The 12,037-nt window shown below is 36.3% G+C and overlaps 1 protein-coding gene across 1 annotated transcript in view; it reads left to right on the top strand.

The window, feature by feature from the left end:
* ARID4B (AT-rich interaction domain 4B) overlaps positions 1–12,037 on the top strand; it is a 67,648-nt gene that overhangs the window by 27,534 nt on the left and 28,077 nt on the right. Inside the window, exons 13-17 of the mRNA XM_026844584.1 lie at positions 5,596–5,668; positions 6,755–6,849; positions 7,905–8,002; positions 8,218–8,485; positions 9,497–9,669. Coding sequence (XP_026700385.1) covers positions 5,596–5,668; positions 6,755–6,849; positions 7,905–8,002; positions 8,218–8,485; positions 9,497–9,669 — 707 coding nt within the window. The remainder of the gene's footprint in view (positions 1–5,595; positions 5,669–6,754; positions 6,850–7,904; positions 8,003–8,217; positions 8,486–9,496; positions 9,670–12,037) is intronic.

Raw genomic sequence — 12,037 nt, 5'->3', positions numbered from 1 at the left:
AAGTTAGTAAAGGGCATGGATAACACAGCTGATAAAAATTTAGCAAGACTAATATTTAAGTAGGTCTTTTTAACATTTGTGAACATTTAACATGTTAACATAGGCAACACTGTTGACATAGGCAACATTATTTCCTCTCAGCTTTCAAAATCTTTATTCAACAAACATCAGTTAATGTGAAAATTGAGTCACTAAGCAAAAAACACATAGTCAAAAGTCTGAGTCATTAGGAACTAAGGAATTAAAACTCAAAGGAAGATCCTGTTCTGGAATCTTTCTCATTAGTGATCTTAATGCAGTGGCAGAAGGGACTGCAGTGCCTACTAGGGTCTGAGCAGGATGTAGAAGGGTAGATACTGATGTCTGCTGTCACATGCTTTCTAAAAGAAAAAAGGTTTCCTTTACTTGTGTGTATTTCTAAATGGAACTTACCTGCTAGCTGTCAAAGGTCTGGCTGTCTTCTAACTGGGAAGATCTGTGTAGATAGAAGAATATTTGTTTCTGATAAAGAACATGTGGTGCTTAAATTATTTTTGATAGCTTTAAAACAAAGATCTCTTTACTTTGCAAACACCAGCAATTATGTCTTGCAACTGTATGTGAATCCAGACTGGCCTTTTCTTTGTGCATGCTGTTTCAGTATTGGAAAGCAAAGGAGTCTTTTTTTCAGTGATGTAAAACTTCGGGTTTTTTAGGGTGATATTAATTCCTGGGCTATAATGTCAGTCATGCTCCAGGTGGGTTTCCAGTTTTTAGTTCACTCTCCCTCCAAATAAACAGTTGCTTGTCCTTCTATAATAGTGCAGTGTGTTGTCATGTGCAGAAGGGTATAGTTTCCCTCTGTACTTGCATCTGCTTTATTATATATTATGACAGTGTTGAGTTGTTTTCCCCTTCGTGGCCATGCTAAAATCGTGCTACTGTAACTAACTGCTCACATAAGTGATGATAAACTTTTCTCCTGGCTATAGAGCAGTTAACCCAGTACATACCCATGACTTACCACGCATTCCAAGCCACAGGAGAGTTTTGCTACCTTTTACACAGGAGCTGTATCTGAGAAGGCAACTCTAAGCTGTTACTGCCTGCGTTCTTGACATATTTGAAAAATCAAACTAGGCTGGTATGGTCCTGCTGTTGTCATCTCCTCCCTTGTGTGTCTGTCACCCTGTCCTCCTTCCTTATACCTTACTCATTCCTGCCCCCAAATTGCTGTGCTAGGCCTACAGCTGTAGATCCTCTTCTAAAGCAGATATTACAAGTAGTTTGCACTGTTCTTTCCCTGTTTCTAGCTGTAGAAAATGGAGTTTACTAGTTTTGGAGTGGTGAGAAGTGAGAGATTTTGAAGCCTTTAGAATAATTAGCAAGAAATCTGAGTAGTTGTGCCTCTCCCGTATCCTGGTCTGCTGAAGAATTGCTTCACTACAAGCCATCTCTGTGGCTACCCTGATGGAAAGAAGCAAGAGCTTTCAATCAAGGCATTATTATCCTATACACTCCTCTTCCTCCTTTCTGCTCTCTTTTGTCTTGGAAGCATGGAGTCCTACATTATCTTCGGTTTTCTAACTATCTGGTCTTCCCTCCCAGCCTTCTGTCCAGAAAAAAATGAAGATGGGAGGAAAGAAGAAAATTAGTGGAAATACTTTTATTATACAGCTGGCTGTGAGGCTGGAAGGAGGACTTTTGAATCTTTTACACTTTCTGGTGGTACTCAAAAACTATCTGCCCATTGTCACTTTTTCTCTCACTAGGGTTTGAGACCTGTTCTGTAATCTGTTATACAACTGCCATAATGCAGTATACTGAAATTCATGTCAATAGTGGAACTGTAAAGAAGCTGAAATGGTTTATGGTCTTCCTCTCAATATATCCTCCTTGAAGACTGTGGCTCTGGCATACCAGAAGATGGTGTTTCATCTTTTATTCATTCATTTCTTTTAATTCTTTATTCATTCATTTTAAGATTTGGGATACTGCAAAGGTGTGAAGTGACAACTTTGCCACCTCTCCATGCTCATGAATTCAGTCTGCCTCTTAAAGCTCACAGAAGATGATACAACTCTGATCAAAAGTTATAGAGCCCAGTTTGCAAGGGGCTGTGCTCTGCTTGGTATTTTGAGAAGCAAGGAGTAATTCCTTGCTTTCAGCACAATGTCTGAACTTTCAGAGCCAGATTTGTGTCCAGCCATGGGCATGATGAATGTACATAAATTTGTACCTGTGCAGGTTGACACACAATCTTTATATAGTGATCATTCTCTCACTACTATTAGCTGAAAAATTCGCAGTCTTCACCTACAGTGTTTGTAAATATTTGACCTTGTACCCTTTGTACACCTTCTCTCTAGCTCCTCCTAGTTGCATGTGATGTATGATCTAGCCTTTCCATGTGCAAAGACATAAAGATCTTGTCTCAGGCAAATATTTTGGGATTTACTGTGACATCTCTTGTGATAATTTCTTCTCCAGTATCCAATGTTTCAGTCACATGCTGAACTAGGAGATTTCTAAAACAGAGCAAAATTACTTTTTTGTTTTAATTTTTGTTTTTCTTTTTCCAATTCTGTCTCCTAAGTGGTCAATGGCATGTGTGCCGCCTTTCCCCTTTTAGCAGTTTTTGCAGCCTCCTCTCCTTTTTATTAGTTTGTACCTGAAATCTCTTGGCTATCAAGCAGCATTTCTTCTCAAACAGGACCTGTGAGCCTGCTCCTGGGACTTAGTTATCCACCTGCAGATTGTTCTACTGCTTTCCAGGAGGTAAAACTTCTCACTGGTGGCCCTTCAGCCATCTGTGTGGTGTTGGTGCCTGCGAACCAGAACAAAACAAAACAAAATCCAAAAAAAGCTCTTAAATATATCACTTCAGGCTTCATATATAGGTGCTCCTATCCTATATATGTATTCACACACACTCATAGATATATACATGCTCATATATATATATCTATATAAATGCTTCTATTCTGTATAGATAAGCATTGGCATGCAAATCCTCTCTAGTTCTCTTCTAAGAAGAGGAGCTGTCATTTTTTGTCTTTTTTTTTTTTTTTTCAAATGGAAGAGACTGCAAAACAGCCTTCCTTTCCTTTACTAAATCTGATGGTAGGTAAAAAAGTTGACAAAGACTCTCTCTTCTGGTGCTGGGCTATAATACTGTGTGAAGAAAATCCAGAAAAGCAGTGACATGCTTTTTGCAACACATAAAGTTATCATACATGTAAGCCACTTTATTTTACCTTTGTGATGTGGACAGATACATTAGAAACTGCAGAGTGACCTGCTAGCACCATGGTTATCTAACTTTGAAATAAGCAAAGATAACAGAGTATGACATGCCTACTTCAAACCATTATCTAGGAAACTTTGTCATCTAATTTTTTCATTATTTAAGAGAGTCCATAAATGTTTGGAGATTATTAACTGGTATTAGCATAGTATAACATGTACTGATTTTGTAGAGATTCTGAGAAAATGAAAATGCTTTTCAGAGGCATGCAGGATCTTAAGATCTCCCCTTTAGCACACTTCTTAAAAAGTTGGTTTGATCTCTGTTGGGAAAATTAATAAGAAAATATACACTTGCCATTCTGGCACCTCTGGATTATCATGTTTGAGAATTAAGAGTACTCTCCAGTGGATCCATTGGATCTGATGGTGGGAAAAGAGTGACAGTCTTTCATTCAATGTCACCCCTCCCCTGCCCACCCCCTGCAGATGTTCTGTGGGACCCTTTTCTTATGGCAAATGTTCTCTCATTAGTGAGGAACATGAGGAACCCAACTAGGTGCTCATGATCTCTTTGCCATGATCCAGTGTATGCTAGTAAAAGTCCTTTCCAAATACCTGACATTGTGAGATGAAAACAAAAACTATTGATTCCACTCAAGTCCTTTGTTCTGTATAGTCCTATTCAAGTTTTATGACTGCAAGCTGAATCCTTTGCTTGCTAGTAGTGTTTCCTTTACCATCTTTGCCTGTGAAATGAGACTGTTCTTAAACAGGCATTTGTCTGTACTATATGCAGGGCTGCAGCATCACCTCATAGATAGATATGCCTGATTTCTGATGCCCCTGCCCTGTGAGGATGTATCTAGTACACTGGTTGCAGTTCTTTACCCAGCCTGTCCTTGCTTGTTGAAGTATCCTGCTCTGAGCTCTGCTGGTGTACTGGGTATCAGATAGATGCTCATCACATAATGCCTTACACAGAGACTTTCGTCTTGCATTGCCTTTCCAAGACTGAAATATTTTCATTGCATTTCCACTGGTAATTATACCTAAATGATAACTGTTTCAGCATATTGTGAATACTGTTTTTTTCATTTTTTGCCTGTTTGCTCTGATATGTCCTCCAAGTGCATTTAATGAAGAAGAGGAAGTACAGAGTAAGAAAAAGACCTTACTCACTGGTAGTAGTTATAGCCTTCCTTGACCTTCTTTTCAGCCATCCATTTTTTAATTAAATATCTTCAGCAGATGTTGTGGAGTTTTGGGGGGTTTTTTTGGTTTTTGTTTTCTGTTGTGTTTAATAATGATATTTTGTTTCTGTTGATTTCTCAACTGTTTTGCTACAACTTTAAAGACAATACATTTTGTCCCCTTGCTTCAGGGTAGGTGAAGCTGTAATGTTTAGTACAAGGAGACTGTTGAAGAATAGCAGAGATAAACACTGAATAAAAATACACTAAAGAGAAATAATTTCTTTTAGATTTACTGAATAACTTTTATTAGTTATTTTTGCAAACTTCTACAGGTTGTATTAAAAAACATACAGAAAATTAATCAACTTATATTTGGCCTGTAGTTTTGAAGTAGCTTAGTCATCAGAATTTCTAAGAATTCTGATTGTATTAGTATCTTATTGCTACTGATTGTGGCAAGTCACACTTGCTAAGGTAATTATGAGGTGTTACAAAATAAGCCATAGTGCTTTGTTATGAAACTCCACTGTTTATTAATCTAAGTAATCTAATAGGAAGTGTTGTTAGTGCAATGAAGTGGACATGCAAAATATCCATTGTTATTTCATTTCTGGGATTGATCCTACTCACCACGAATTCAGCCAGTACCCCATGGCAGTATGCATGCAGTGCCATTGGTTGCAGTTTGCCAGTACTGTGGATTAGAACTCCTAAGAAGGTGCAAGCACCATTTTCTTTCATTTTATCCTTGAAAGTGACATAGTGTATCCAGACATTAGGGAGTCACTTAACTGCAGTAGGAATAGACCTGAGATTTCTGATATAATCTCTTAATCATTAATAGTGATGTCTCCCAGACTTCCTGCATAAATGGACAAAATTGAGAATATGTCTTGATTTGTGATATCACTTATGATGCTTCAGTGATCTACCAAAAATCCAATTTTGGTGTGTGTTTACAGATATGGTTTTATATATTTTGAAAAACTGTTTGTAGTTTATAGAACTTACTTCCATGTGGCATAGCACTGAGCATGTGTCTCTTTGTATAGTATCCTGTTGCTGACTACAGTAAACCAGCCTTGAACATTTGAACATCAATTATCACTGCTGTATGTTTCTCATACGAAATTCAAAATGGTGATAATGTTCTTGTGTGCGTTACTTTAAACAGGAGGAAATAGAGCCATTTCCTGAAGAACGAGAGAACTTTCTTCAGCAATTATACAAGTTCATGGAAGACAGAGGTAAGCATTTTATCTCTAACTTGTAGAAGCTGGCGATAGATGTATTGCTTAGCAGTACTTCAAATAATTGAGTCTGTAAACTAGTAGTGTGTTGCAGTTCAGTTTTGGAAATTGAGACTGTATTCATCACTTCTGACTTCCCCGTGATTTAGAAGTGAAGTCTGTCACTTGACTCTTCTTCTAAAATAGTCATTTATTCCTACTTTCAGAAATAAATGGGTAGTACTCCATATATCCAGGTGTATTTTCTACTGTGTACTTACAGTGTGTATAATCAAACATTTAATATCTCCAGTCATATTCATGTGTATGCTCAGTTTAATAACTTTAAAATACTTTTTAGGATCATGGAAAAAAGTATTTACTTTGTGGTAATTTTCTTGTGTGAATCCTGATCACTCAAATGCATGAACATTATCAGTAAGGCAGATTGAACTGTTTTTAAAAGCAAATGCCATTTATTATATTAAGTCTTGACCAGGTATTTGTACAGTGCAAGAAAAGTGCAGTGTCTGTAGAGGTAGGGGTGAAGGTGTTTGTATTTAGTTTAGTATTATAACTAGTTAAATTAGTATCTCTTTAATTACATGTGAATATGAGTCGAGGGACAATTGACAAGAGATGACAACGCAGTAGCTACTGATAGTACATTAGCATAGGAAGTTTTAGATCTTTGAAGCATTGTGGGATTTGTTCCTGGGGAGTTGTTTTGTTTGTTGGTTTGGGGTTTTTTTATTGTAGTGAAAGGACTGTGCTGGTCTTTTAAATATAGTTGTTTCAGTGGGTGAAATAAAAAAGAGGTATAATAAAGGTAGAAAGAAAAGTTGCATCATTTGTGCGTCTTCAGTAATATATGGAAAAATGCATATGTATGAACTAAATTACATTATTGAACTACAGGGAAAATGGGTTATTAATACTCTTGAGTTTGTTTAGTTTAATGAAGAAAAAGTACCAGATGCATGAGGTGGTCAGAGAGGAGTTTACAATACTGTATTTAGTAGTGTAGTAGTGCATATGCTGTGGATTTCATGTTATTCAGAAAAAAGTACTTCAAAACACTGAAATAACTGTCTTTGTTCACAGGAACTCCTATTAACAAACGACCTGTGTTAGGATATAGAAATTTGAATCTCTTCAAATTATTCAGACTTGTACACAAGCTTGGAGGATTTGATAATGTGAGTATTGGTATGATGAATATTCCAGACCCATAAAAATCTGAGGATGCTGTTTACTTTTGTTTAAGTACTGGTTAAGAAGAATCTTACACAGGAGCTTTAGACATATGAAGATTGAATGCTACGGCTATGTAAGACACCCTGTAGCTCTGAATAACATGTTTTAACAGGAACCAGAATCTAATTATATTCTAAATAAACTACACGTCTTCTCAGTGTGTTTAATTATTGCTGCATAAGATCAGCCATCATGTGTGTTTTTGTGGTATTTCAAGAAATGTTTGATAGAGTTGTCACCTCAGAAAGTGAAAAGAGTCACTACTTAATAAATAGTCAAAGATAAATAACCTAGTTTAAGGTCTGATGTGAGGCCCTTAATTCCTGTCTATTCTGGGCAGTATATAGAAGAATGTGCTGAGTGGGATTAGTGGGATTGGTCTTGGAGCAATAACTGAAGCATATGGAATTCATGGCCAAGCAGATTCTGTTACTGCTTTGGACTGCTTCCCATAAATTTAGTCTGTTGGTTGAGGAGGTATGTTTGTGCAGTGACACCTTTCTGATATACAAGGAAGGATCTTGTACTTGGTTATTGCAGCACATCTGCTTTACCTTCACAGATGGTTAGAAATGAGCATATCACACTGTCACAAAACTTTGACACCAAAGGGCATATTAAGGACACAGTGAAAGACTGGTAGCCACTGTATCTGCTGCAGTATTGCCAGGGCTGAGTATTGTTAAAGCTTTGAATTAATTTTTCTAAAACATATATGGATTTTTCTGGTCTTTGTATTTTCTTTCCTTTGTTTTATTACCACCTGGAGAGGAAAGCCTGCTGTGCCTCACTGAAATGCAGAAATGCTGAACTGCTTAAAGTAGTTACATTTGACTACAGCTTGCTTTATAGTAAAATACTGTGTGTGTGATAAATAGTAATTTTATAGATCAGATAAAATTACTTAATTTTTTTCCAGAATGGTAAATTTTGTTGACTTAGTCTTTTTTTTGTCAGTGAGTTAATTAAAAAAATATTACTTCATTTTCTTTAACAGATTGAAAGTGGAGCAGTGTGGAAGCAAGTTTATCAAGATCTTGGAATACCTGTATTGAATTCAGCTGCAGGATATAATGTTAAATGTGCATACAAAAAGTAAGTAATAAAAATATGAAGTTTGTGCTAAAACAGCACTAGAATGAACTGAAGTGATTTTATGGTAGTAGTGGTAATATACGTAAAGTCCATAACTTTTTCATTATAATACAGTTTTTTAGGCTTTAAACTTACAGTTCATGTTTAGCTTCTGTTAGGTAGCATGTTCTTTCTTGAAACAAACTTGCTTACTGCAAGCAATTTTTTTCTTTTAGATATCTCTATGGTTTTGAAGAGTATTGTACATCAGCTAACATTGAATTTCAAATGGCATTGCCAGAGAAAGTGACGAGCAAGCCTTGTAAAGACTGTGAAAAGGAAAAAGAACTGAAGATGCGTGAAGAACCAGAGCAGGATTTAAAAGAAATAAAAGTGGATAAGGAAGAGCGCAAGCAGGAAGAAGTAGCAGTAGTGCAACAAGAAGAAAAAAAGTTAGCTGAGAGTGATAATGAAAGTAAAGAAAATGATAAGCCCTCTGTGCTGGTAAAATATTTTAATGTTCATGTTATATACTGTTTATAAAGTCAGGTGGTGGTTGATAACCATGAATTCTTGCCAATATTGAAATCTCCATAATGGATTTAAACCAAGACAAAAATATGCTGTAAACCTAATTCAAAACAACACATTTGAGCCACATTTATCCCTAGATGCCTGTTTTAGGGGATCATGGTGTCAAAATGTCTTACTTGTTAGGAAGCACCTGCACCATTCCATGTGTCTGGGGGCCTCTCAAGTCAAATGGAGACTAATTAGTGTGCAGCTTTGTCCTGATCTGGGTAATGCATGCTCATGTCTAACTACAGAGCTGATAGTTTTATTTTGCGTTTAGCTGTGCTTTTAAGCCCTCATAAATCTTGCTTTTACTTCTCTGCTCCAGTGAAGCTCTACGAATACTTGTGCCATATGATGTACACAGTGGTCTAACGTAGTTCAGTGGTCCAGAAAGACAATTGTTTATAGCTTTTCAAAGTCCAGTGTTGACTCAGTGGTTTTAGCAAAGGAAGCCCAGGGTGGTAAGCTGATGTGCTGCACTATGCAGACTTAACACTTTGCTCTGGAAGCAGTGTAGCTCCTCAAGTCGGTGTGCAACACAACTGTAATGCTTCTGTGTGTAAGTGGCAGCCAGTCCTGGTCTGACTGCTGGTACTAACTCTGAGGTGAATACCATGTGGGCCAGTACTTACATCCAAAGTGGAAGTGTACCCTATGAAGTGTTCATCTTGAGGACTGCTTTGCGGTTCAAGTCTAAGAGCAGCATGCCTGTATTATTGTGACAAAACTAGTTAGGACAGTGGCTTCAACTTTAAAGTCTCTTATGTTTAGCTTTAGATTTTCAGGAGGAAAAACAGTGGAGGTGCTGTAATTTTAGAACAAACCCTAGGCTCTAGATTTTTTTGCTCATATAACTTCAGTGTGGTTTGTTTGCCTTTTCTTAAATCCTTTGTATTCTTATTTCACCTTGGAAGTTAACTAAAGGTTTTATTATCCTAGGGAAGCAAAAAAAATTTGCCAGATTCTGTGTATACTCAGCCAGATCAAGAAAAGGACTTAAATGTAATCAAAACTGAAGATGAAACCAAACTAGAAGATAAAGAGGAAGAGAAGATTAAAGAAATGGACAATCCTACCATAAATGCAGATACTGAAGAAAAAGAAAAATCAGGGTAAGTTGCACTGTTTATAATCAACTAAGGCATCTGATGTGTGTTCATTAAATTTTACTCCTGTAATTTAAACTTCAGATTAGACATCCCTGTCATGAATTAGTCTCATATCTTCCAGAGGCCTGTGTGTTCTGAACTTTGTCATGGTTAGAGCCACTGAAGTTTGTGGATCTAATTTAAAAACAAAAAAACTAAAAACCCAAAACCACCCCCAAAAACCCCAAAACAAACAGCTTAAGGTGTTATGGGGTCCAGGCCTAAGTATTTATAAGCTGAGTGGGAAAATAACATATAAAGCATAGGTGACTGATTTAAGACAAAAATATTGCAGGCATTGCCAGTAATATTTGTCTACTTAATTTTGGTACATCACTTATGGTTTCCAGCTTTTCCTGTTGGACCATGGTGTGTAATGGATAATGTGGGAAAAGATGGAAGTACCTTGCATTGCTCAGTAACAGCTTTGTCATTGAGGAGGTGTGATACTGGCAAGAGTCTCTTGTGCAGTGTTTCAGACAGGAGTTTTGGAAGTAGGAGACTGAAGTAATAGGGATGCTCAGGGCCATGTAATCACTGGATGTGTGCAGGTCACGTCTCATTTTCTCTATGGAATGGGCAGGTTTTCCTGTTTCAGTGTAAAAAAAACCCAAGTGTTTTTTGTCAGCCATGTAAAAAATACGAAATTTAAAACTGAGTATAGTCCTCACTAATCTCCAGCATTTTAACAATTTATATCGTTGCAGTTAGGACACTCATACAATATGATTTCAAATGATAAGAACAAATAAATGGCCATTATAGGTCAGATTGAAGGTCTCTGAAGACAAGATACTGTAATAAACAAAAAACAGTAACAGATGCTTAAGGGAGAAGCTGTTACAAGAAGGAGAGCAGCTAATGACACCTCCTTATACTTTCATGGCAATCTGTGTATCAGGGATGGGGTTTTTTGTACTTAATACCAGCTGTTGCCTGACCACTAATTCCCTTGTTGATTCCAGCAATCTCTGCTGTTTAGTAGATCAGTTGTCTTATCTTCTGTGTAAATATCATTAACTCTTAATGCTTTTTCTGGCCCATTAAGAGTTGTGACAGAATGGCGTAGTTCAGTATATTGATATCTGATTCATTGGTAATAGTTCTTTTTACTTTATTAAGGGTTTTGATTTCCATATGACAGATTCTGAAAGGATCCTTTTGTAAAATGTTTTTGTCTTCCTAAATATTTTCATGAGATTACTTTGGCGATTTCTGTAACTCAGAATTGCAGAATACAGGAAAATCAAGTTTACTTGAACTCAGAGCCTTTTCTCTGTGGGTGTGATTTCATTTATATTCTATGTGAATTTTTCTTTTTAAAAACACCAATTGGTGGAGTTTGTTATATTAGTCATTCTTAACATGAACTAGATGAGTTGTACTGTAACAGATTTCCTAGATTTTTCTGAATTATTAAAGACTGATTTTACAATGCCACTTTCAAAATATGTAATTAAACAGATGGAAAACTTTGCACTGCTTAGAGAATAGAAGTTTTGAAAGTTCCCTAAACTGTGTATTCGTATGTGTGTATGTTTGTGACATTACTTTGTGTTTATTTATAAACGTACAGTGGCTTAATACTTACCATGCAGCTATAGTACATGGTACATAACGTTATAAGCTGCAGTTGCTTTTCAGTAATCCTTTATTGTTTGGAGTTCTTAAATCCTTATTCATGTTCATTTGGGTTATTTATGACATTAGGAGTTGTTACAAGTTTTCTTAGTTTGTTATTTATGAAAACAACAAAAAACTATAAAATGCTATTTCCTCTTAATTTTCCCCAATTTTATTCATAATTGAATGAGTTCTTTTCTCTCTACTTCTCTTTACTCATCCAGTAAAAACTCTTTTAACTAATATTTCATTATTCTGATTCATGAAAGATTGTAACAAGTTGCTTAGAATAGAAAGCATAACTAAAAATAGATGTGGGTGGGGATGTGGTCATTGCTGGGGTGATATGTTTCAAGGAATAATTTTAACTTTCAAAACAAACATTTGTAACAGTTGAGTCCATAAGTATTTGTAATCAGTAGTGCTGTTAGTGTGATTATTTCTCCTTTCTTCCCTCTGAGGTTAATAGGAAGTACAAAATGCACTTGTATGAACTTTAAAGAGATTTTTAAAATGCCACTGTCATCCTAAATGCTAAACAATGTTTTTAGTGTTTATACCATAAAAGGGTTTTGGGAACCTGGTATGCTGGTTGGAATGTTGCAGTAGACATTGTGTTCCCCCTGTTCTTAACTTTATGGATTATAAGTGGCAAAGGTTATACAGAGGGAAAAATGCTGTAGTGTGAGGTCTTCAAACTGAAATACAA

Source organism: Athene cunicularia (genome assembly GCF_003259725.1).
Source record: "Athene cunicularia isolate RWA chromosome 3 unlocalized genomic scaffold, athCun1 chr3_part1, whole genome shotgun sequence".
Classification (NCBI taxonomy): domain Eukaryota; kingdom Metazoa; phylum Chordata; class Aves; order Strigiformes; family Strigidae; genus Athene; species Athene cunicularia.
Note: the sequence above shows the minus strand (reverse complement) of the source record. Positions and strands in the feature narration are given on the sequence as shown.